This window comes from Triturus cristatus, chromosome 6 (genome assembly GCF_964204655.1).
Source record: "Triturus cristatus chromosome 6, aTriCri1.1, whole genome shotgun sequence".
Classification (NCBI taxonomy): Eukaryota; Metazoa; Chordata; class Amphibia; order Caudata; family Salamandridae; genus Triturus; species Triturus cristatus.
The window spans coordinates 424953401-424979403 of record NC_140589.1 but is presented as its reverse complement, the minus strand read 5'-3'; the positions used below and the strand labels follow the sequence as shown (position 1 = coordinate 424979403).

Genomic DNA, 26003 nt, shown 5'->3' with positions numbered 1-26003 from the left:
CCAAGTTTGAGGCCAGTATCCCTTGTCGGAGCCGCAGGAATTGAACCCCTGTACACCACATTGACTTGCAGTTGCAAAGGCTTGTTGGCTTCCTTCCACCAAGATCTTTGAGCTCCAAGTATCATCAACCTCAAGAATCTCCAGCAACCAATATTTTCATCCTTAACGCATCACTTGCACGTAGACCTGCATGTTTGGTGAGCTGCTTGAGGTCCTCTGCGACTCCAGTGCCTTCGGCTTGCGGGTCCTCTTGAGGGTAACTTTGAAATCTTTTGGGCTCCCCTGATTGCTCGAGGCCTGCCTTGACTTCCCTGCTTGTGGTGAGTCTCCTGGACCTTGTTGGTACCGACATTGCACATTCTTCTACTTCAACGTTGTTTGTAGTTGCCAAGGCTTGTTGGTGCTCCCGCCTGACACCGGCCCCTCAACTCTCAACAGCTTGTGAACGACTCCTTGTCTACCACAGCGTCGCCTGGCCCGCACAGCTGCAGTTCCAAGGGCACTGTCAACTCTCTTACAACACCCGACATTGGTGGGCATGCGTCTTTCGTGCCTCCTGGTCACTTCCAAGTGGCATAAACTTTGTCCCCTCTGCTTTCAGGTCCTTCTCGACTCCACCTTTGGGTTCCACCAGACACTTCCACCTTCTCCAGCAGCAGCATCTTCCTGAAGTCCTCCATTGGGTTCGACGGTGGTTTCCGATGCCACTTCACACCTATGCCCCAGGCTCTCCTGGGGCAGGTATCCTGGTTTCCATGGGTGGGGTGGCTCTCCAACCTTCCGTCTTCCACAGGGGTTCTTCAGGGTCCACTGGGAAGGGTCCTTCTTTAAAATTGCTACCGCGACTTAAACATTCATTTGTAGGGAGATCGTGGTCGTGTTCCCACACTGCACATGACCTCCGTGGGGGTCCTAGATACTCACCTTGGGTGGTTCCTTAGGTCACCAGCTCTTCTATGTCCTCTGACTATTGTCTTGACTCGAGTCGTGGTTCACATACCACAATTTTAGTATATGGTTTGGTCCCCCCCTGGTGTCCACTGTGTTCTGTGCTACTTACCTGTTTCTATTGCAAAGTATTGTGTGCATTGTGTACATATCCGGCTAGAAGATATCTGTATGTGTGAGTGTCTTATAATAAATACATATTTTTATAAATACACGGTTTGGTTCTTGTAAACTTAATTTATACATATAAGATTGTGTTCTGGTAAAACAAGCTGCTTAACACTCCTTCTAGACTAAGCCTGACGGCTGCTCTCCACAGCTACCACTTAGAGAGCTTTCTAAGGTTGTCTAAAGACCACTAAAATACCCATAAGGGTTGCCTGGATCAGTGCAAGGTGTCCACTTACATAAGTGTACATCATATACTGAACCAGCCTCTCACTAAGGTAATTAACAGTGCACGCAAGGGTGCAAATTATAGTTACCTTTGGGCTGGAGTTATAGTTAATTGGGATAACTATAACTGGTGAATTTCTGTGATTTTTAGAGTTTAAAACATTATGTGGTTACTAAACATTTCACCTAACTGGAACATTACTTTAAACTTTTTTTTTTCCTTATGAATTTCAAGGGTTATTTTAACGTAAAGTAATATTTTACTATCAAATGTAATTCCAAACCCACACTGCTCATGGCCAAGCAGTGCGCTGCAGGAGGTTGCCTGCATGGCCTGCAACCAACCCCCCACATGCAGCCAACCCCTCATTGAACACAACCATTGGCCATGCACGTTGGGGGGTTAGCCACAAGGATTTGCTTGTGGCTAGAAAATGTGGCTAATCCGCACCCCCTCCCCCAAGGCAGCCAACCGCACACTAGGCAGGGCCTTCGGTCATGTGCGGTGGAGAGTTGAGCCTTTGCCAAGCGGCATAGAATTGGCCCTATTTCAAGCCTATTATTTTAAGGTGGGAGCCCTGGTGCGCCTCCACCATGTACAACGTTGGAAAGCCCAGGACCCCCGTTGCCCCAGCCAGCTTCCTGCGTGCTGCCAGAGCCGGCAATGCTTTTGTCCGGAGAGTCTGAATAATATCTTAAACTGTTTCCCTCCCGGCATCAATAAGGCTGGTAAACTGATCAAAAATCTGCTCCCAGCTCGCGGGAGCATTTTTAAAGCACCTGTCTGCCGGACAGACTTTGTGTTTGCTCCCGTTTGGCGGAAATTTTTTAAATCCCCCCACCTGATAGAAGCAAGCACAATTTTTCCTGCCCATGCCTTTGTTGCCACGGAAGCCGCTGTGTCCCTAGGATCGGCGTCCCGGGACACTGCAAGTGACCCGGCCCTGGGGGATAGGATCCCCAGGGCCATTAAAGGCTCAGGAAGGGGTAGCAGGACAGGCCCCCTCCCTTTCAAAAAGTTAATCTATCCCGGGAAATGGAGTCCCAAGGGACTTTGAAGTCTTGGGTAGGGGGGCCTATCCCCTGTATGGCACATTTTGGCTCCGGAGTTGGGTTCCCCGGGGCCTATAATGGCTCAGGGAGGCGAGCCACACGCCCCCTCCGCACAAAACAAAAATATGCATCATCAACCCAGGCCATGGCCCACCCCAGGTGTTTTTAAAAAGAAGTGCAGGAGCCCGGGCTTCTTTTTTCATTTTTCTTTATTTTGTCACAGATTTTCTTTTCTTAAAATGGTTTTTGGCCCAAGGCGGCATCCCTCTGGGACCCCACCACCAGGCCTAGGGGGTCAGGGTATCCCTACCCTGCCACCGTATGTCACATTTAGGAAGTTTTATTTAGGACTCTACACTGACTCCAGAGTCCTAAGATGGCTGCGATCACTTCCTGGTTAAGGTGGTGGGAAGCCGATCAGATCTCAGTTTGAGATAAGTCGGCTCCACGGATCCTCTACGGTGTGATATATAACATTTTTGGGACCTTAATAGCTCCAAACCTACTGAAAAGATTACCACCAAAACAATAAAAGCACTCTTTCTGGACCAACAGCTAGCTTTCATTCAAATTTGGTGTAAATCTTTTCAGCGGTTTGGGCTGCAGCAGTGTCTGATGTTCTTATGGAAAAATGAATGAATAACATGAGTTTTGGAATCTCATTTGTCTCGGCCCTCACTGGACGTAAATTCCACGCAGAAAATAGTCAAAACCTAGTACGTTTTGGGAAAGTTTTGTGGTGATTTGTCAAACAGGACCAACGTTATTAGCAACACAAAAAATGCATTTCCTATGGAAACACGATCCTAACTATAACTACCCAGTGGCCACTGCTACTGGGGGGGGTGTAGGGGGGCGGCTTGGGTGTGTGTGTGTGTTAGTTATAGACCTGCCATCATTAGAGTGGTCATTCCCCAGACTTTTTGCCTTTTGCCTCCCATTTCTGCTGACTCTTTTTGTTGGTCTTTGGACTCTGAGCACTGCTAACCAGTGCTAAAGTGCTTGTGCTTCTCCCCTAAACATGACATTGGTGTATACCTGACTGGCATATTTGTTGTACTGGTAAGTCCCTATTAAAGTAGTATACCATATACCCAGGGCCTTCACTTCAAATGCTGCTAGTGGGCACCTGCACCGATTGTGCCACCTATAGCGGTAGCCTTTCAAACCTGTATCAGGCCTGCCATTGCAGTGCCTGTGTGTGCAGTTTACTGTCACTATGACTTGCCATTTAAAACCACTTGTCGAGGCTTAAACTTCCCTTTTATTACATATAATTCACCCCAAAGGTAGGCCCAAAGTAACCCTAAGGGCAGGATGCCATGTAAGTAAAAGGTAGGATATGTAATTTTATGTTTGGCGTTTCCTGGTAGTGACAAATAACCTATTTCATTTTTCATTGCTCGGAGGCCAACCCCTCTCATAGGCCAGTATTGGGATTTCCTTAATACACTTTTAAGCTGCAAGTTGGATTTACCATTATTATTTTAGAAATTCCACTTTTAGAAAGTGGACGTTTCCCTGCACTTACTGCTCTATGTGACCGACAGCCTGTCTCCAATACACGTATGGGGTAGGTGACAAGATGTATTGAGTGGTACTGAGCCCTGAGAAGACTTTGGGCAGCATCTCCAGCACCCCCAAATAAGTGTGAACCTTCACTGAAGAAGGACAATTATCCTGAAACACGTGTCTAGAGATACACAGCACTGGATGCACCAAAAAGGGTGAAAAACTAAAGCCTGACACCAAATAAAGTGTTATCATGCACTGCATATATTATGATGCATCAGGGCAAACTGAGTGCTGGAGGGTGACAGATACACTTTGTGCATTCCCTCAAAAGAGTCACAAACACAGGAAGGTGAGGCTCATCTGCATTCAGAGCACTCATTTGCATTCTGATGGCTTTTCCTGAGCATGGAAGAGTGGAAGGGGCTGACACACTTCAATAGGTAGGGTCCTGTCCACACACAAACCATTTATTTACCCCTTCACAGATAGACTGCCAGACAGGACTGGGATGAAAGGGATCCTTATGCACTCCAGTGAGCTGCTTTGAAGTCACCTACATAAAAGGCACTTTGGGTGTTAAGTACTGGGTCTCTGACCCTCTAAAATAAGACACTTTTAGATCTTGAACTGAACCTCTGTCAGAAAGAATGCGGTTTAAAGGACTCAACTGGACTGCTTTTCTGGAAGGACTGCTTTCTGCTCGTTTCTCCGATGCCTTCTACTCCCTGACTCGAATGAAGGAGAGCTGGACTCTGACATTCCCTCCAAGTAATCTCCAAGAGATTGCCTCCTATTTTCTGAACTCTCAGGGATACAAAAGACTTTCTGCAATTCTGCTGGACTCCACCTTCTGTGAATCCTGCCCTTGCTTGGTGTGTCCTCTCCAAGTTCTGGGCTCAGAAGTGGGTTCTGCTGCTGTTTTGCAACAAAACTGACGCATTGCTACCTTTGCACTGATTGGAATGGATGCATCACCGTCGCCGCAGAGGCTGTTCGACGACAGTGGTTCTACAGCCTGTGCAGGGCGACAACGCATTGCCTTAACCTCGGAGAAGCTGGACGACAAAACAGTAAGCCGACTGTATTGATGCAGTGTGCCCTCAGTGTTGACACTTTCTTCCATTCAAGGTGCTTCCTCAGCAAGCACTGCGCTGGTTCTGTAGCCAGCCTTCCCTCCATTTCAGTTGGCCTGAACTTTGGATTTGCACTGGTTCCGGCGCAACCTCAATAAACACTCTAAACACTACTCACTTCTAAGCACTGTTTTTGCATTTAGGGCCAGATGTACGACCCTTTTTTGCGGCTGCAAACAGAAGATCCTCCCGTTTGCGACCGCAAAAAAGGGTAATGGCATGTACAAATGCTATTTTTCGAGACACTGACTCGCAAAATAGCATTTGCGACTTTCGCTATTAGGAAGGGGCGTCCCTTCCAACTAGCGAGTCACAATGCCATGTACAGTTGTTTTAAGACCACATTTGTGGCTGTAAAACACTCGCAGTTTACCACCTACTTCAAATAGTGGTAAACCACTCGCAACCGACCACTTACCCTATGCGAATATGTGAGAAAATATTTTTAAGAGCAGTCCCTGGGACCACTGCCTGCTCTTAAAAGAATGAAACTGATTTTTTTTTTTAAATGCATCATGTTTTTCTTTAAGGAAAATGGGCAGCATTATAAAAAAAATAAGACTGCTTTATTTAAAAGCAGTCCCAGACATGGTGGTCTGCTGACCCCAGCAGGCCACCATCCCTGGGAGTGCTAGCTATTCCTAATGGGGTCGCAAATTGCGACAGCCTCATTAATATTCACGAGGCATGCAATTTGCGACTCAATGATACACTGTTATACATCACAATTTGCGAGTTGCAAATCGCGAGTCGCAAATGCAACGCAATTTGCGAGTTGCAAATTAGTGGGTTGTTCATCTCGCCCTTAATCTTTAAAAAAATCATATCTCGACTTCTACGGATTGGATTTTTGTCGTTTTGATCTTCTTTTACTCAGATAAATATGCTCTATTTTTCTAAAAATGTGTGGAGTGCTTTTGTGGTGTGTTACTGTGTGTGTATATGTGGGGCACACATACATAGCCTCTTTAGATAAGCCTGACTGCTCTGTGTCAAGCTACCAGAGGGTGAGCACAGGTTATATTTTACTGTGCATCTAGCTTACCATGGCTAGAGAGGTGGTTCCTGCCTGGTCAGGGTGCATACCCCAGCCAACCCGGAGTCCCTTTTCTAACAATGTGTGTGTGTGTGTGTGTGTGTATATTATTCTTAACTCTTCATCCATGTACCTTAATGATACATACAGTTTTAAGATAAACAGATGTAGAACTAAGAATATAAGTAAAATCAAACTTATCTTAAGAATATTTTGATGGTTGATATTCTGGAAACAATATTTTGCTGGTTGATATTTAAAAACCTATTATCTTAGAACACGAACCACCACAATGCATAAGGCAGGTTAAGAAAAGCTTTATCAATATAAAATGCATCACATGAGTAATGAAACAACAGAAATAATAACAAGAATAAATCTCCTCTTGTCTCAAAAATCAGTTTGCATGCATGATCCCCCAATTTCAGCTCCAGATTTACCTGGTACAAATGCATTAAATTGACAGATTTTGCTCCAGCCCCTAGGTATTCCCAACATATGCCAAGGATGCCAACCTTAATACCAAAGATGCCTGCAGTATGTCAAGGATGCCCATCATTAGGTCAGGGCTACAACTGTCCCATGACTGCCTACGATAATGCTAAAAACCACCAAATCATGGTAGTCAACGAGATTAATATTTTGCGGTTGGTCACAATGATGTGATAGATAGCCACAACTATGCCAAGCATACTCACACAATAGGGCAAGTATACTTGCCATTATTAGTCCAAGAGTGCCCTACATATGTCAAGTATTATCATTATTAGTGCCAAAATAATGCCAGGAATAGTAGCAATTGGGCCAGACATGAACCCCTTATACTGGGGTCACAACATAAATTTAATGTTCTCTAACACTAGGAATATTGTCCAGAGTGATACAGTGTGTTCAAGGACGGGCACAAGACTAGCAACTTACACAAAACATGGATAACACACAAATGCACAGAGAAACATTTAAATTTACAAACATAAAAGCACACACCACTTTCACCATCTAAAGCGAAGTAGGCCATACCTGCCTCCACTCTCAATCCAGTGTCTGCTCTCTTGCCTACAGAGCTGAGAAAGAACTGCTTTCACTGTCTCCAGCATGCCCACACGTTAGTGACTCCACTTTGGCTATTGCTGTAACTTATCTTCTGGCCCAATTTTCCTAAGTACTCCTTGATCAACAGAGTGAGGCTTGCTGTTGGTCCTGGCCTTATACGCAGGGTCACTTCAGATTTTTGCCTTCATTTGACGAGCCACTTTTCGTAGGCTTTAAGGTCTCTATCGCTGGTTAAGTGTGCAAAGTTCTTGTTTTCTCCCTCTTAAACATGGTAAAATTGGAATACACTTGAATGTTCCAATTAATGTAGGTATACGTCCCTAGTAAATGGAAATACATTTACCTAGGGCCTGTGACGTCGGCATGCTGGTAGGTGCGCTGATGCCACTGGAGCAACGAGGAGCAGCAGGTGTGGTCTCTACTGTTCCAGTGGGGAATTCAGGTCGAAAACAGCCTTCTTAGGGTTTAGGGAGCCATCCTTGTAAAGTGTAGTCTCTCCCTTTTGCAAGCGATGCCTTCCTCAACCACTCTCTTGTTTGTGAATCGGAGTCATGCCACAGTCCATGAGCAGACTAATAATCTTCAGATATTTTCTAATTTTTTTGGGAGGGGGGTTGAGGGGGTTAGTCAGCGCCCCTTCCCGAGATTTTGGCCGACACCTATGGGGCTGAAATCAAATATTTAAAATCTATGCTTTCCCCGGGGTGTTGAAAATGAACCACCCCCAGGTGAAAACAAAATGCTGTTTGTGTTTTTGGGGGGTGGACCCTATTTGAGAAAATCGGCTGATCCCTCTGGGGGGCAAATTAATATTTTACTTGTATGTTTTCCCCAGGGAAAAAGAAATGGCGTCCATTATTTTCTGTTGTTGGGAGGGGTGCTTCCACAAATGGCTATTCATATTGCTTTGTAAAAAGGACAAAATCACAATGCATTTGTCTCATGGAGGTGTTCCAGAGATGGTGCATGGGTATTCTTTTGGATCCGCCCTTGGTTTTAAACGTACCGTAAAGGAAGAGGCCACTTTCTACACAAAAACTATCGTGGCCATAGCTCAAACACCCTTGCACTACAGTGCAAGGGTGCCTGCGTTGGTGCAAGACAGCACACAGTGCACCAGAACATTGAGAGCAGAACTACATCATTTCCTTGAAGATATGGTGCAGTTCTGCTCTACCTAGGTGACGCAGTACAGCAACCTTACGTGCTGCGTCACCCCATTAGTCCCATGAAGTATGTTGTGGTATTGCGTATGTGGCATGTTGATATAATAATGTTTTTGCTTCTTTTTTTTTAGTGGCCTTGGCAAAGCTGCCAGAGTTCTGAATACCTGTATTTGTTCTGCCTTTTGGCTTTTACACTTTATCACAAACACACCCATTGGTAAACGAAGAGATTTTACAGTTTGTCACACACAATTCACAGACACACCGACCCACTCATTTAGAACCATGCATCTGCCTTCTACGTAGGTTCAAGTGCCTTTGAAGGAAGGTTTCAGATAGGTTTTTAGACAGTCAGCAGAGATCGAGTCTTGGTGGATGAATGCTGCCCAGGCCCTAACTTGAGTTATGGAGGACAGCTATGAGGCAGGATAAGACACTGAGATTGCATCTGAGGGAGAAGAAAATGGGGCACAATTTGGAAGCGATTTTTGAGTCAGTTCTATCTGACAACTCTTCCTCCAGTGATGCTGAGGAACATGGTCATAGAAGTTGTGATGTCTCTTCGCAAGCACAATCTGTGCTGCCAAAAGACAGTAGCAGGGCAGCCCCAGGCCAGAGAGCAGGCACAATAGGCGGCAAGCACAGACTGAGTGCTATCTTGTCAGCCCCCTGATTTAGTGAAGTCTCACACTTCCCCGGTTCATTGCAGATACTGGACATAGAGTCGACGTAGCAATTTATTTGCAAATTGACTACATTCATCTCTTTTTGGATGCTGACTTCCTTGAGGAAATTGCGCACCAAACAAATTTGCCTGCCGAACAGTTAATGAGGGAGCATGGAGACACTCTTAGGCCTCATTCTAGTGCACATCGATTAACTCCTACTTCACTTGAGGAGCTGAAGAAAATTTTGGGCCACAACCCCAAAACAGGCGCAGTGCACACAACAAGCGTACAGTCCTACTGGTCTACTCACACGGTTTGGCTAACACCCAGCTTTGCACAGCTCATGAACGGAGATTGTTTTTTGCTATTGCAGCGTATGCTGCATTTCAATGATAATTCTGCTTCATTGCCCTGGGACCATCCAAACCATGATAAGTTGTCCATAATTCGGGTTGTGAAACTTTTGTCTACATGGTTTCCAGAGATTTAAACTCCTGAAAAGAATATAGCCATTGAGGAGTCCTTGATCCTTTATTTATTTATTTATTTATTTATTTAATTTGTATGGCGCGTTATAACCACAGGGGTCTCTAAGCGCTGTCTGACCATATTTACGTGATAGATGTTATATTCACTTGAAACCAGCTGTACACCTAAGGTCTGCTCCATGCTTGTTTGAATAGTACGGTTTTTAATTTTTTTCTGAAGGAAAGTAAATTACTCTCCTTCCTGAGCTCTGGATCCAATTTGTTCCATAGGGCTGGGATTGTGTTGGAGAAAGCACGGCCCCCCACCGTGGTCAATTTAAAGCGGGGCTGAGACAGAAGGGTGGCGTCCGACGAACGCAAAGTCCTACCCGGTATGTAAGGGGATAGTCGGGATTTTAGGTATTTTGGTGCTTTACCATGCAAAGCCTTGTGAGCAATGCACATCCCTTTGAAGACAATTCTCTGGCGAACTGGTAGCCAGTGTAACTCCTGCATCAGGGGAGAGGCATGGGCATTTCTGGGTTTTTTAAATATCAACCTAGCTGCATCGTTCATGACTCCCTGTAGTTTGTCCAGCAGCCGCTGTGGCAAACCTAAATAGAGGGAGTTCCCGTAGTCCAGCCTAGCCAAAATTGTGGCTGAGACCACGTGTCTCAAGGTAGAGAATGAGAGTAGGGCCGCGATCTTCCTAAGTTGTCTTAACAAGCCTATACTGGTGCCTACTACGGTGGTAACTTGTTTTTCCATGGATAATTTATTATCCACATATAGGCCTAGGCTTTTGACTGCAACTGCCGGCTTTGGGAGTACACCCAGCTCCATTGGCCAAAATTTATCACTCCAAGGGTTACCCGAGATGGAAATGGGTAATACTTCCGTTTTATCCGGGTTGACTTTTAAGGAGTTCTCGGACATCCAATTAACTGTGGTTTTCAATATGTCCTGTAGCCTGGTGGGAGCTCCTGGACCATCATCCAGCCGGATGATTATCTGGGTGTCATCGGCATAGTTGTACACTAGGCAGTCCATCCTATTCAGGAGAGCAATTAGTGGTTGCAGGTAGATGTTGAAAAGTAGTGGAGACAAGGCAGATCCCTGGGGGACCCCGCAGGTGATCGGAGCAGGGATAGAAAGTAGATCCCCCAGCTGTACTCGTTGTGTCCTACCCTGCAGAAATGAAGAGAGCCATGCATGTGCTGTACCCACGACGCCAAAGGATCTCAACCGCGACAGAAGCTGTTTATGGCACACGGTGTCAAACGCCGCGGAGAGATCCAATAGTACCAGGGCGCTCGGTGTTTTTACATCAGCTCGCATCCTTAGCTCATCCAAAATGGATAGCATAACTAGTTCCGTGCTGTGATTAGCACGGAACCCTGCCTGATTGGTCTCCAACAGGTTGTTACTCTCTAGATGGCCCGATAATAGAGCTAACACATGCTGCTCAATTACCTTGGCCAAGAAAGGCAACTGGGAGATGGGCCGAAAATTTTTCAGACATTTTGTGTCTGCTCCAGGTTTCTTCAATAAAGGGATCAGGCGAGCCTCTTTAAAAGCTGAAGGGATCTGTCCTGTCCGGAGAGAGGTGTTCAATAGGTGCAGAACCTCCTCCTCTATTCCTGGCATTGCCATCTTGAATATGTCAGGCGGGCAGGGGTCCACCAAGGAGCCTGATTTGACTCGGCCTGTGATTTTAAGTAATTCCTGTTTGGAAATAAGGGATAGCTCAGCTAGAGGTGGAATGTTTAGCGGGCCAGTGAGGTCCGGTATGTGCGGACATTCGAGGGGTGCAGTTTCTGCAATTTCATCCAAGATGTCGGATATCTTCTTTACGAAGAAATCCTGGAACCTCTGACACTCCTCCTGGGTGAACTCAGGACTTTGCTCCTTGTTCACCCTGAGCTCCGCCAGGACCCGGAAGATTTCTTTTTGCGGATTTCTAGCAGTAGTTATTCTTTCCTCAAAGAAAACAGCCTTCCTTGATTGTATGGCTAGTTTGTACTGGGCTAAGGATGAGGTATATTCTTGTTTGGAGATAGCGTCATACTTTTTACGCCATGCCCGTTCTTTCTTCCTCACCCCGCGTTTCATCTCTCTAAGGGAATCATTATACCAAGGCGCCCCGGCTCCTCTCGCCACCTTCTTCATCCTGCGGAGAGGTGCCACCACATCAATGGCACTCCCCAGTTTATGCTGAAGATGTCTGCATAGAGCATCAATGTTGGCATCCTGCTCTATGTCTGAGGGATGATGTTCTAAGAGGTGGACCAGTTTTTCCTCATCAAGGTTTCTCCATTTGCGGGCCGTTTTCCAGCCCTCCTCAGGTTTGGACAGGGGGCCCCTCAATGTGAGTCTACCCTTAATTAAAAAATGATCAGACCAAGCACAAGGAAGAATTTCCGTGATACCCTGAGCTGGCATGGTGGTCCAGACTAGGTCGAGCACATGACCTTTCTCATGTGTTGGTCCCTTAACCTGTTGGATGAGACCTAAGGAGGAGATCGCCTCCTCGATCTGTAATGCTTGTCCTTCTTTAGGGGACTTTTCCCAGTGATAATTGAAGTCTCCAACAATCACCAGTTTATCGTATCTTGTACACAGGTCCTGGACCAATCTTACAAAGAGGATAGGGAAGTCAGGCGAAGTCCAAGGTGGCCGATAAACCACCAGGCACACCACACAGACTGCTCCCCTCCTGAGCTTAACCCCCATAACCTCAGCTCCTCCAAGGGTTTCGCAGAGGAACCTATTGGCACGGAGGCATGATTTATAAAGAAGGGCTACTCCTCCTCCTCTCTTAGCTCCCTCCCTGTTAAAATGAATAGCCAAATAGTTATCTGGGAGGGCCGCCACCAAGTCGGGCGCTGAGCAGTCCTCCAGCCATGTTTCAGTAAGCGCGAGGACATCTAACTCCCCGTCTTCCAGGAGTGTAAAAACCTCTAACCTATGGCTCTGCAGAGAGCGAGTATTCAGTAGACCGTAGCTCAGGGTATGTATGTTGGGCGTGCGCTGGCGCCCTCTGGCGCCTCTAGGTGACATAAGCAGACCCTCGCAGCCCAGCCGGTGTAGGGTAGCCGGCTCCGGAAGGGACTTGCCCAAATTAAGTTGTAATAGATCGGCCCTTGAGTAAACCACAATCTGGCCAGGGGTTCTGGCCCCAGGCCTCGGATGGTCACGGATGGGCAAAGATGGGCTCACCTCTGGCGAACCTCCGGCGCATCCGCCGTCCGCGTCCGCTGCGCGGAGGCATGACTGGCCGTTTAAATAGAGCGAGTAGAGCGCTTGTTCAATAGCGCCCAACCCAAGATGGCCGCCAAAACCAACAACCCAGGACCCGGTGACTTAGCCTCGAAAAACGGCCAAGCAACACCTGGGAAGCGGGGAAAAATGATTTAGAGCTGCTGGCGTGTCCTAACAATAATTATCGACCCCTAGGTGTGCAAGAAATAACTCGAGGGGGGGGGCGGACACAAGGGGAAATACTACACACAATTGAAGGCTTATTTGTTAAAAAGTCTAAAATAGCGTTTCCAGTAAAAACGACCGCTCAGGAGCAGCCTTAAGCGTCTGTATGGGCGTCTGAATAGCAGCCACCCTTTACAAAGGGTGGCTGCTATTCAGGCAGTATATAACGAGCAAAAGAGCTCATTATGGTATCAAAATGTACATGCTGTGTGAGAGATCTACTTATTATGTTTACAGCTTGAATGTGTACACAGGCAAGGATTGCACTGTAAATCCTGTAGGTTGCCCTTCCACCCTAGGAGTTACAGCAAAGATTTTATGTAAGCTTGCCCAATCACTCCTTCATAAAGTTTATAACCTTTATGCGGACAACTTCTATATGGGAGGCGTACGCAACATGGTCTCTCTGAAGGCTTCTACTTGCTGCATCGTCACTGATGGACCCAGAAACTTGGGGTGCTCCGGGACTACACTCTCAATATGATCCAATAGAGATCAGGAACAAAACCAGCAGGCACGAGGACACCCTCTCTTGAGTCTGACAGTGGCAGGAAGGGTCTGATTCCAGATTTGACTTCTTATAGTTTTTCGTGGACTTACCTGAAGACTTCGAATGAGATGATGATCTGCTCATGAAGCCTTCCTTTGGACTTTGACAGGCTGCAACATGAAGTATTTTTGTGTTTGGCAACAAAATTTAGCCTTGCGGTCCCGCATGGCCTTTGGGATTATCTGGGCAAAGTCATCACGGGTCCTGGAGTCATTCTCTGACCCCAGGCACCAAAGACATACTTTGTAAGGGTCTGTCACAGACATCTATTTAAGACAGTCCCGACATTGTTAGGTTAGGGGGTGACATTTTCCTTTGCACACTGGAAAAATGTTGACAAAATTGGGTCTTGAAGACAAAGGAGAAGTTCAGAATCCGCATCCAAAGGCGTTGAAAGAAAGGAACTGAAGTCAGCATGCTTGGGTGATGCTTATATGCAGCTCCTCTCTTCACTTACAGAGGAGAACCAGGTAGCCACTAGCCGCATGACGTACCCAATTCACATGCAGGAGTACCACTTCAATGGTTTTTCGTTCCAGTCCGATGCCTGTGGATTATTCACAAGGCGAGAAGTCTGCAGTTAGAAGCATCCATCAAAATGGCCCTTTTGGAGTTAGTATGGGTTTTACAGCCTTTCATGCAGGATTCACCAGGGGATCCCAAGGAGTCCGAGTTATACGTTAGAAGGAATTCCCACTCAAAGTATCTAAAGTAAATGCAGACAAAATGGCCCATTTTGTGCTGATATCAAGCCTTCTCGAGGGTCACCCTTGGTCCTCATAAGCATCTAGGCCTCAGCTCTACACAATGGAGACACTGATAGCACTGGGCACATTGCTAGCTGACATACATCGTTGGGTTACTTTTGCAGTTTTATATAGGGCAAAGTTGGCCCAAAGGCATCAGAACTATTCACATGAGCACCAGATTACATTTTTTAGGCACAGAGATTCAGTGATTAGCCCAGAATCACAGGATGTTAAGTAGATGCCAGGACTCGTAACCTGGTTCCCCAGTGCCAAAGTCAGCAGCTCAGGCTGTTAAGCCACATCTCCTCTAGGATTTTAACTACAAAAGGGAACACAGACATGCCACATGAGCTTCACACATACTTGCTTGCGAACTGCGTAAATTCTATGGGACTATGTAATGTCTGGTGAAAATTGCACCAGACGAAACTTCATACACATTCTACTATGTAGCACATAAATCTCTGATATTTTTATTTACAGTCTTTTCTTGCCTATTGCCAACTTATATAAAGACTGTGGGGCAAACAGTCTCCCTTGTGGAATCTCACACAATTCTATGGTGATACCGACCCTTGGGAATGCACACAGGGAGTCATGGGGGATTTTGTGAATAAACATGGGTTGGCTTGTACAAGGGAAGTTCTTAAAATTCCTTTGAGAAGAAGCCAAAATCTATTTCCAATTAAATACTGGTTCAGTGGCAAAGCAGAGCACATGATAGGAGGCATACAAAACACTGATCTGAGGGATCCTATATAGCACACTATAGACAAAAGGAGTGGAATTGGAAGGGACGGCACTAAAGCTAGAGTGAGAAGAGGTCTAGACCCAAGGAACCGCAAGTACTAAGGTACCAAAAGGCAACTTCAAGTTGCACATACTTGCACTTGATATGGCACATACTTGCACTTGATATGGCACACAATCTATAACAAGCTTCACAGGACAGTGTCTATATCAAAGAAAAATCGGGCAAGTCGCTTTGCTTGCTGGATAACTGCCAGATGGATGCTAGAGTAACTGCCCAGATGAAAAACCTGAATGGGAAAATAGTCACGAGCACCTTAAAATTTGCAGAGGCTTTTGTCGTTTTTGATTGAAATTCTATGTAGCACAAACCCTTCAACACAAGAACCATTTGTTTGAGGAACTGCCAACCTCTGCTCCATCCAGTGAAAACCAAGACACTTTTAAGGCTCCCCTTCCTGAGTATGAAGGAGTTTTGGGAGGCCCTGAAAATTATGAAAGCCTAAGAAGACTAAAGACCGAAACAGCTGCCTGGGGTAATTCCTTAAAAAACATGCTTCCTTACAGCCACAATGCCATTAAGCGATGTTCACAGAAAATACAAAGTCTGGTATATTACCCCATGATCAAAGAGGATTACGTTCTTGGTTATCCAGATGCAGAACAAACCACTAAAAGTATGTTCCTTCTACCTACCTATTTTTGTGGCAGTGCTTTGCTGAGGTGATGCTGTGCCGTGTTGATACTGAAGTGGTGCTGCGTTGCACTGATGAGGTGAAGGTGCTGTGCTGAGATGATGCTGTGCTGATACTGAGGTGGAGCTGCACTGATGCTTAGGTGATGCTGCGCTGATGGTGATGCTGGTGCTGACATGCTGTTGAGTGATACTGACGGAGTGGTGGTGTGCTTCTGCGGAGGTGGTTCTCAGGTGGTGCAGAGATGGTGCAGGGTGGCGCTGTGTTAATGCTAAAGTGGTGGTGCGTGGGTGCTGAGTTCAAGGTGCTGTGGTAGGGTTGCGCTAGTGCACTATTGCAGTGGTGGTGCTGTGCTGATGCTGAAGTGCGGTGTGTGTTGAGTGATGCTGATCAGATGCTTCGCTGGTGCTGAGTGATGCTGTGGTAGCGCTGAGTGATGGTGATGCGGAGTTATGCTCTGCTGGCGGTGGTGCTGCGCTGGTGTCAGGTGGAGCTGAGCTGGTGCCAAGGTGGATCTGTGCGGAGGTGATGCTGAGTCTAAGGTGGTGCTGCGTTGCTGCTGAGGTGAGCTGTGCTGATGATCAGGTAGGGGGTATTGAGGTGGTGGCATGCTAATGCTGAAGTTGTGCTGCACTGATGCGGAGGTGGTGCTGCGCTGATGCTGGTGCGGACGTGTTGAGTGATACTGACGGGGTGATGAAGTGGTGGCGTGCTGTGCGGAGGTGGTGCTCAGGTGCTGCTGACTGATGCGGAGGTGGCGCTGAGTGCTGCAGAGTTGGCGCTGAGGTGGTGCTGTGTTAATGCTGAAGTGGTGATGCGTTGGTGCGGAGTTCAAGGTGATGTGGTAGGGCAGCGGTGGTGCTGAGGTGCGGGTGCGGTGGTGTTCATTGATGCTGAGGAGATGCTGCGCTGGTGCTGAGTGATGCTGTGATGGCGCTGAGTGATGCTGTGGTGGTGCTGGTGCTCAGGTGGAGCTGCACTGGTGCTGAGGTACACTGATGCAGAGGTGGTGCTGTGCTGATGCTGAGATGGTGCTGTGCAGATGTGGTGGTGCTGTGCTGGCACCGAGGTGGTGTTGCGCTGGTGCTTTGCTGATGCTCAGGTGGGGGTGTGCTGAGGTGGTGGCATGCTAATGCTGAGGTGGTGGCATGCTAATGCTGAGGTAGTGGTGTGCTGATGCAGAGGTTGTGCTGCACGGATGCGGAGATGGTGCTGCGCTGATACAGTGCTCATACTGCACTGGTGCCGAGGTGGGATTGAGTGATACTGACCTGGTGGAGTGCTTGTGCAGAGTAATACTGAGGAGGTGCTGACTAATGCTGAGGTAGTGCCAAGTGATGCTTTGGTGGTGCTCAGTGATGCAGAGTTGGTGCTGCACTAGTGCTTAGGTGGTGCTGTGTTCATGCTGAAGTGGTGCTGCACTGGTGCTGTTGTGGGGCGGCGCTGGTGCACTGGAGCGGAGGTGGTGGTGCTGTGCTGATGTGGAGTTGGTGTGCTGAGATGGTGCTGCACTTATGCTGAGGTAGTGCTTATGCTGGTGGTGACGTGTTGTTGAGTGACGGGGTGCTGAAGTGGTGGTGTGCTTGTGCAGAGGTGGTGCTGACTGATACTGAGGTGGTGCGGAGGGATGCAGTATTAGCATTGCGCTGGCGTTCGTGCTGAGTTCAAGGTGCTGTGGAAGGGCTGCGCAGGTGAACTGATGCAGTGGTGGTTATAGGATGAAAAACAACATAGCACTCGTAAAACCAAAGATAAGGACATGCTTTGCAGCCCTCAGTTGAGCGTGTTTGGAAAGCCAAACAAGCAGAAGCAAAAGAAAATGTAGTGCGCCGAAACTAAACATATGGCTTATAATCAAATGAACCATGTAACGGGGCCAATTTCCAGGGCGTGATCAAAACAGCAAAAGGAGGGACAAATGTAAACTGTTCACCAACAAACACAAAGGAATCTTGCAAAGTCACATGAATGAACAAATGAAAACTGATGGGTGTGCTGAAAGCCCATATCGTAGATACAGCACATGCGCTGCCTAGTCGAGACATAAAATTACATGTTCAGAAAAGACAACTACTCTTCAAGCTCTCAAAACAGACTAATACATGAAAACTACTTGGGCTATTTCAGGGAGTGTTGTCTTGTGTACATTATGTTGTGAATCTAACTAAGACTGTTCTGATTATAGCAGTCACTTTCAGAGAAAGTTCATAAGAGACTTGAAATTCTTCCAATCGATTTTAAGACTTAATGATATGGAAGTGTTGCTAAGCCATATCTGAAAATATTCTTCAAAATCACATACACAATTTTTAGAGTACATTTTGCTACTTGATGAACCCTGTTCACCGTTACTTACCTCACAATTGTTAGGATTAAAAACAATGCAGCTGAAACAGCAGAGATAACATCTACAGCACAAGTTTCATTAGTAGGCAAAGAGATACAAGCAATGTCAGTTCATCCACATCATCCACATATATTTCAGAAGCACACGTATTGAGAAATATATGAAAATAATATATTTCCACGTGCACACCACACTCTGGACAGGCATATTATTTGCTAATGGAAATTTGATGGTTTGCAGTTACTTCAAATTTACATACCCTCTTCTCTTTTCCACCTGAAGACATTTTCCAGGGGATAAAGCCTTACTTCCTCTCTGTATCACCTTAAAACGTGGGGGGATGGGTGTCGATACCTTCATACTCAATTCAAACACTAACACATCTTTAGATGTGTAAAATAGGTGCGAAACCCTCTTGGGAAGGCTTGTGAATACTCCAAAAGCTTTTAGTTTGTCGGCATACTGTACCTTCCCAGTGACCACCACCTGCCAGTAACTTGTGAACACCCTGAGTCCACTAACTTGAAACTTAGTAGTGCAAATCTGCAGCAGTAACAAGCTTGTGTATTAATACACACATTTTGATTCTTTAAACAAGATGTGACTTGTGCCAGTAAAAGCAACTTTTTACGCTTCCAGGTTACGCTTGGTTGTGCAACACTCTTTCTGAATCTTGCAAAAAGTGCCATATGAAAGCCCTTACAGAATCAACAATTAAATGCTAGTCTGAAAAAATATCCACTTACTGTAGAGGCACGAACAGCTGAAGCACAGATGCATTGTGGCATACTATGGCTCAGTGTGAAGAAGCTCTCTCTAGTTAAGGGAGCTCTGCAAGTCCAAATCTTCAGAAGGAATGATGAGTTGCGAGCAATCAGCAGATACACAAAATAGCTAAGGAATTTTCTATAATGATTAAAACATTCGCTAAATTTGCTACTAGGTCATTTGCCTCTTGCCTCCAACGCATGTGTGTGGGACTTTACAATAAGATATGTTGGGCAATTTTCAGCTTGGTACAGGGAAGCAGAACCACTGCATGGTTTGCACTACTTTTCTGGCTAGAGGTTTAAATGTGGTTTAGAGCCGGATCAATATTGGCAATCAACTTTCCTTTTCTACAAGGCTTCTCACTCTACTGGCTTTAGGAAGATAAATCTAAAGCTGGTGCTGTTCACATCTTAAGTGAACTAGTCCATAGCAAACAAATAACAGGCTTTGACCAGTCCTTCAAGGAAGAAATGTTTCAACGCCTATTTCTAACGCTACACCTGTCCTGCCCTAGATTCGTCCTATTCCAAAATACAACCCCCTCACCTTTCCGGAAGGCTTGAGTTCTAAGGAAGTAATCAAACCTTATGATGATTTGAAGTGGCGATGGACACTTAAAAACCCCCATATTGCGCAAACGGTTGTGCCATTCTGTACTTTTTCAACTTTCCTATGACATTGTGGGGTCCACTAGAGACACTCCGTGTACCCTAAAGCAGGGGAACAATGACCTTTATTTGGAAAATCTATTTAATCCCCTATAACTGAGGTATTGTTCTCCTTCAAGTCTGTGCCATATTGCTGTGTAGGTGTGATGTTTGAGTGAACATGTACACTCAAAGTCAATGCCCTTTTTCAAGATAAGAAAACTGCAGCACAAAATGGAGCTTCGCTTTCAGGTTGGAAAAGTGCCTGTACCTCAGAGACCCTGTAGCTGAATGGAAGGATAGGGACAAAACAAACCTGCAAGGTACAGTAGATGGAATATGCTGGTTTGGCCTACGGTGCAAGCTCCGTTCATCCCAACACTATCACTCCTCCACTTGAGATGTCTGCCCTAAGAACTGCCAATCCATATCACATCTATATTTACCGCCAGTTGTAGAACTTCTAGAATAAAAGACCTGGAAAAATGTCTTGGTCTGACTGGCTTGGTGACCCGATTTTTGAGGTGGCGCTACTTTCTACCGATTCCTGGCTTCCAGTCAGTGCCCCCAGCTTTAGGTGACTATTGGCCTATTAATCAGTGCCACATAATTGTTTGAAAGGTGTGCAGACATTTATCTGCACAGCCTAATAGAGAAAACAGGTTAGGGACAGAACTCACCATTGCTGCTCTCCTCAAGCTTAGGTCTAGGACTGTAAGACCAGGCTGAAGCTGCTGCGCCTATGGAAAAACACACACAGAGTAGCAATGTGCAAAGTTCACTAAAGCGGTTTCAAAGTTTGCTACTGGAAGCAGCATGTTGCAGTCCTGGTATGGCCTACGACTCCCTTCCCTACTGGGGAGAAAAACTGTTGCTAATGTTGGAGACTTGCTGTCTATGATGCACTAGAAACCAAAGACATGGAATGAAATCCCCCACGGTGATTCCGTCACAAGAAGCAGCACAAGAAGGACGGAAACCTGCACTGGTGGCAGCAGCCTTCTTTCAGGGCCCAGTAAGAGAGGCAGTGGCTTCTACCTCTGAACATTCGGATGATGATGCTTCTTCCCTAATGCTGCTTTCCCTTAGGGTTCGGTGTTGCACCGGTGGGAGACCCCTTGCTCTATCTTCTATAATAATCCGGACTGGACTGATGTGACTCTGTAAGCCACTCCCAGACCATTGGTCTGCATTGCATTCCATTGCCTAGGACCTCCGGTCGCTTGGTACTCTGGTCAGAACATTGCCACAGTTAAAAGTGTCTGATACGAGCTCTCCAGATGACAATTAAGACCTGGCCATCTTCTTTACTTCTCAAGAAGTTATAGGTAGGGTAGCTGTTTTCCATCCAATCTTGCGATTCCTTTAGTTTCTGTTTGTAATTAATTTCAAATGCCATGTCAAGGCCTGAGATCGCAGTGGGTGAAGTTATTAGTAGAAAGATATGGCTCCAATGGGGTTGGGAGTATAGACCGAGGGATCTTGTTCGGGCAGAGCTGCCTAAACCACAGCATTTTCCGTGGCATGAACACAGGAGTTATAACATATTGACAAGGAACATCAGGGGGATGCAAAATCCGACAAAGCAATACAACATCCATTCCCTTCTGCAGTACAGGACTGTGCAGCTAGCCCTTTTGCAAGAATCCCATATAATCGCAGGTGAAGGAGTGAAACTCCAAAAGTGCTGGCAGGACAACTTTACTACTGATTTTCTCCACACACGCTAGAGGCACTTTAATGTGGATAAGAGATGGGGCACTCCCCTTTGTAGCAAACACAGTAATAGCTAAAACGAAGGGTAGGTCTGTTCTACTGGATGGGGAACCAATAGTCATTGAGAGTATCTACCACCCGCACGAAGAAAAGCAGGCTTTCATACACCAGTTGACTTCCCACCTGACACAATGGACACTTATCTTATGGGTGCTGGGAGGGGAAGTCAAAGCGGTCCTGGTTCTATTGCTTGAAAGATCTCACGCACCTCTCTTGTGTACTCTGGCCATTCACCACTGCTTTCCTATTGGCTGCTGACAGATGTGTGGTGTCTATATAAGCCTGCTTCATGGCTTTACTCCTTCTCGACCACCTACAATTTAGATGTCCAGCTGGACAGAATAGTCTTTTCTATAGCCCTCATTCCCAAGTATCATCCTCTGACTAACTAGGCTGGGACATTTCCAATCACATTTCCCAGCTGCTTTTTTTTTTTTTTTTTTAATGGGAAATGGCCCTCCAAACTACACTGAACTTGCATCTCCAGGTTTCATTGTAGGAGGATTTCACTTTGCGTGAAACTCTCGCTTCCCAAATGCATGACCAATAATGATGGTCCGGCTCATCCAGGGTCTGTGAAAGGAGGCGCTTAAGGTGGTGGTCCAGGGCCACTGTACTCAGGAAGCTGCAGGCAGCTGGAGAATACTGGAGAAAGAATTGGCCAATGTGGAGTCTTCTTACATTGAAATGGAGCTTCAGCTCGTTATTAACCGGTTCGCACGGAAGCCCCTACAGGAGTTGCGAGAAACAGAAGCTAGGCTGCATGAAAAACTGAATTGTTTAGATTATATGGCTTATACTGCATGTGCTCACTCGGATAATGATAAATCTGGCTGCCTGTTAGCTTGTGTAATCAATAACGAGACAAGGCATTGACAGCAGTACAACACGCAGATTCTTTTCAGGTTCTATTGCAAATTATATAGCACAGCACCTGACAGATCGCTACAGCTTGTCGCCAATATGCTTGACAATCTGGCACCCTAAAAAAATAATTTTGAACTAAAACATATTTGTCCGGAACTGCGGTAAATCTCTCAACATCAGAAGGCTTTACAGTGTTATGGAAGCATTACAGACCATGTGGCCATGCGACCCTCTCCGGTCTTGGATTTGGAGAAGGCTTCTGGCACACATGCAGGGCAATACCTTTTTGAAGTACTGGCCAGATTAAAATTTGGGATGTGGAATTATGAGGATAAGAAGCTGATTTTATGCTGATCTTGTGATATGGGTTCATCTCAGCAAATCAAATTCAACCAGTTTTAAGGTTGGTAGAGGAACTAGGTAGGGCTCAGTGGTGGCTTCTCCGCTAAGGCGGAGGATCATTGCCCTACTGGTCTGTGAGCAGTTCAAAAAGGAAAAATAAAATGATATTAATGCAATGTCATTATTATTCTATATTTCCATACTGGCTTAGATGTGGGCGGGACTGGGCTGGCCAGATCAGGGGGAGGAGTGGTGGTCTCTCAAAGTGCGCATGATGGTTTGGCCGGCCGTCTTGGGCCGGCCAAACAGTCATGCAGACTTAGCATTTTCTCTACCCAGCTGTATTGCACAGCCTGGGTGGAGAACATGCACATGCTCCCAGTCCCGGTCTGAGCGCTGAATCACAGCACTCAGACCAATCATGACGCTGCTGTCATGCTTTTGACAGCAGCATCATGATTAGCTAGGGGAGCTTGGAAGCCTGTGTGCTTCCTGCTTCTAGGAGTCGATGACTAAAGACGACCAAGATGAGGAGGCCGGCAGGTAAGGGATTCGGTTTTTTTTCATCCCCCGCCCGCCACCCCTGTTAAGCAGCAGCTGCCATTGGCAGGGTTGCCATCTTTTTCCCCTCCTATTGGTGCTGACCTTGGGACCACTTGCAGTCTAGATGAAAGCTGAGAGTTAGGACTGGGGTATTCCTATATTGGGTACAACACACACAATATTACTTTACGCAGACAATGTCATGCTTTTCCTCAGAGACATAAAACACTACCATTCCAGAATCGTTTGTGCTCTTGAGGTAGTTGGAGCAGCCTCCGGCCCCTTTGATAGCAGGGCTAAATCATGTCTATTCCTACCATGCCCGGCTATGTTCACCTTCGACAAGAACCTCAGTGGAGGTTTAACCAAGTTGTAATGCCACTCCTTCAACTACCTCAGTATACAAATACATCATTCTCTGCTGGACATATTTGAAGGTTACCCTGTGAGGGCAAGGACTTCTCTCAGAGCACAGGTGACACTTTGGAGGAGGATGACACTTTTCATTATGTGGAGCACTAGAATATCCACAATTGTTAGGCTACTTCGTCTATGTTATTTTGTGAACCTGCCATATACCTCTGTAAGTAAGCATTTATTTGCACTATATATATATGTACCTATATTTCTGTATTGCTTTGTATGAACGTGTATAATAATAGTTTATAAAAATACAGATATTCATAAGTTCCGCTTAACAAATGTACATATTATTGATAGTTATATTATTCTATGTTTTTAAAATGTATATACGTGACTGCATAAATAAATCTTTTATCACAACTATTTATCTACAATTGCTTCACTATTGAATTATACAAAAATAATAATTTAAAGTACAACAACACTTAAAAGGCAGAGTTTCCTAAATGCATCTTTAATCTACATATACTACCTTCCTTATGCATCTATACACCTTCCATGTACTTGTGTATCTATATATTTATTATTGTTCTTCTAATTCAAGATATCCAATGCACTACCCTATTTCTCACCCTATACCTCTATCAATCTATCCTCTAACTCCACTCTCGTTTATCCCAAACCCCATACCACTACTATGATCCCCAAAATCACCCTTTCTAGACTCTTCCCTACTCTATCCCTCCTTGCATCATCTCATACCTCTTTACTATTCAGATCTCCCAAACAAGCCTTTCTAAACCCTTCTCTCGGACTCGTCCCCCTCCATCTCGCTTTTACTCATCCCAAACCTCCTCCTATTGCTATGAGCTCAAAAAAAAAAAACTAAATCCTTCTCTCTACTATCCCTCCACTATCCTTTCAATTCAAATAACAGACTAACATGTCTACCACTCAAATTAATTTCCTATTTCACTCTACTAATGCACCACTAATCCTTTATGAGTTCTGGAGTAGCGTACTACTTGCTGGAAAAGCGCTTTGACGCCTCGTCAGGGGTAGTAAGCACTATATAAATGCAATTACAATACAATACAATATTTTAAGCTGTATGTACTTTCAGGTACTGGACACTTTCATGGGGGAACACCTTTGGAGCACTGGTCGATGAAGAGTGGCACTGGCCAATCTGTGTCTTCCGGTTGTTAGGGGAGGTCTGGGGGCCCCTAACTTTGAAAGCTATTATTCTGCAGCCCAACTGCAATGATACAAGACTGTTCCATTCCATAGAAAATAGGGTATTAGCTGAACCATTGGGGATAGCGACCATATCAGATCTATAAAAACCCTTATCAATCGTGTTCCCTAAAGTGAAGAACGCCTACGAAAGAGACGGAGGGAGGATCTAGGTGAAATTGATGACAGATTGGGATGAAGCACCGATGTATAATAGGGAGGTGGCACTCTGTTCTGGGTGTCGACTGGTAAAATATAAAAATACTACAGAGGTTTTATTATGCATGCTCACAGCCAGTGAAGTTTGCCACACCGAGCAATTTGTGTCAGAGACACTAACTGATGGGGCATTTTACTAAGCTTTGTACATGATACAAGATTTCTAGGATGAGTGAGGGAGAAACTGATGGCAGTTACAGGGCTTCTTGTACACCTGAAAGCAAAACTCATACTGGTGAGAATTGGGGATGAAAATATCTGCAAATATGCTAGGCTCCTATGAGCCCTTAGAGCGGCAAGAGAGCTAGCCAGGCTGTGTGGTAGCTGCGAGGTGTCAAAGATAGCAGACTTGTGCTCAAGCATGGAGGTGAAAGGGGCTCTGTTGCAGAGATAGCATAAATATCTGGGACGATCTGGGGTCGATGGATTGGTTGTGACCGACAGGGTGACAGGACGGTTAATGTTACTTAGTCGAAAGCATGGATGAAAGATTACTTATTGTAAGTAGCTAGCCTATCCAGGACTATTCCAACTGTGCTATGCCACATTCATGATGTCACAAGATATCATGAAGCTCTTGAGAATGTAGCGGGCCCTACTGATTGGCATTTTGGCAATACGTTATTTTAGGCTTTTCTTATTAAAATACGATATAAAGTATTTTTTAAAGTATAGTCATTATCGGTAAAAATATATTGCCACAGCAGGCATTTTTAGCTGTAGTTTATTACTTTATGAAATGATAAAGTGTACACCTTGAAAATGTAAACATATTTGCTTTAAAAAAAATGTAGGTAATGTACTCAATCACAATGCTGCAAATCCTACCCGTCATGGAAGGAGCTTCTTTTCGATTTCCTTTCGAGTCCAGCGTGCCCTCATACGCTACCGTGACGTCGTAGACTGCATCCAAATATTCCTGCATTGCATCAATCGCAACATGAGTAGCTTTTATGCGGGGTGTGAGCACATGCTTCAGGACGGCAAGCCCTGGAAAGGAAATTATGATTTTAACAACGTGAATCTGGAAAAAAAATACAATCTGAAATCAATCGTATTCCCTTAGAGTTACAAGAATCCAAAAACGCAGAAAATCAAGTGGCAATACGCTCCCCACTGGACGAAGAGTCATACAGCATGGGTCCAGGGAGAGGTAACACTCACTGCTGGTGGAGGTACCTTGGGGTGACACTCACAGGTCGAAGAATGGTTCATATCAATACTGTA

The 26003-nt window shown here is 45.6% G+C and overlaps 1 protein-coding gene across 1 annotated transcript in view; it reads right to left on the bottom strand.

Annotated features, from left to right (window-relative positions):
* The window catches only part of AGPAT5 (1-acylglycerol-3-phosphate O-acyltransferase 5), a 638261-nt gene that overhangs the window by 185365 nt on the left and 426893 nt on the right, over positions 1-26003 (bottom strand). The window contains exon 6 of the mRNA XM_085610831.1: positions 25605-25766. Coding sequence (XP_085466957.1) covers positions 25605-25766 — 162 coding nt within the window. The remainder of the gene's footprint in view (positions 1-25604; positions 25767-26003) is intronic.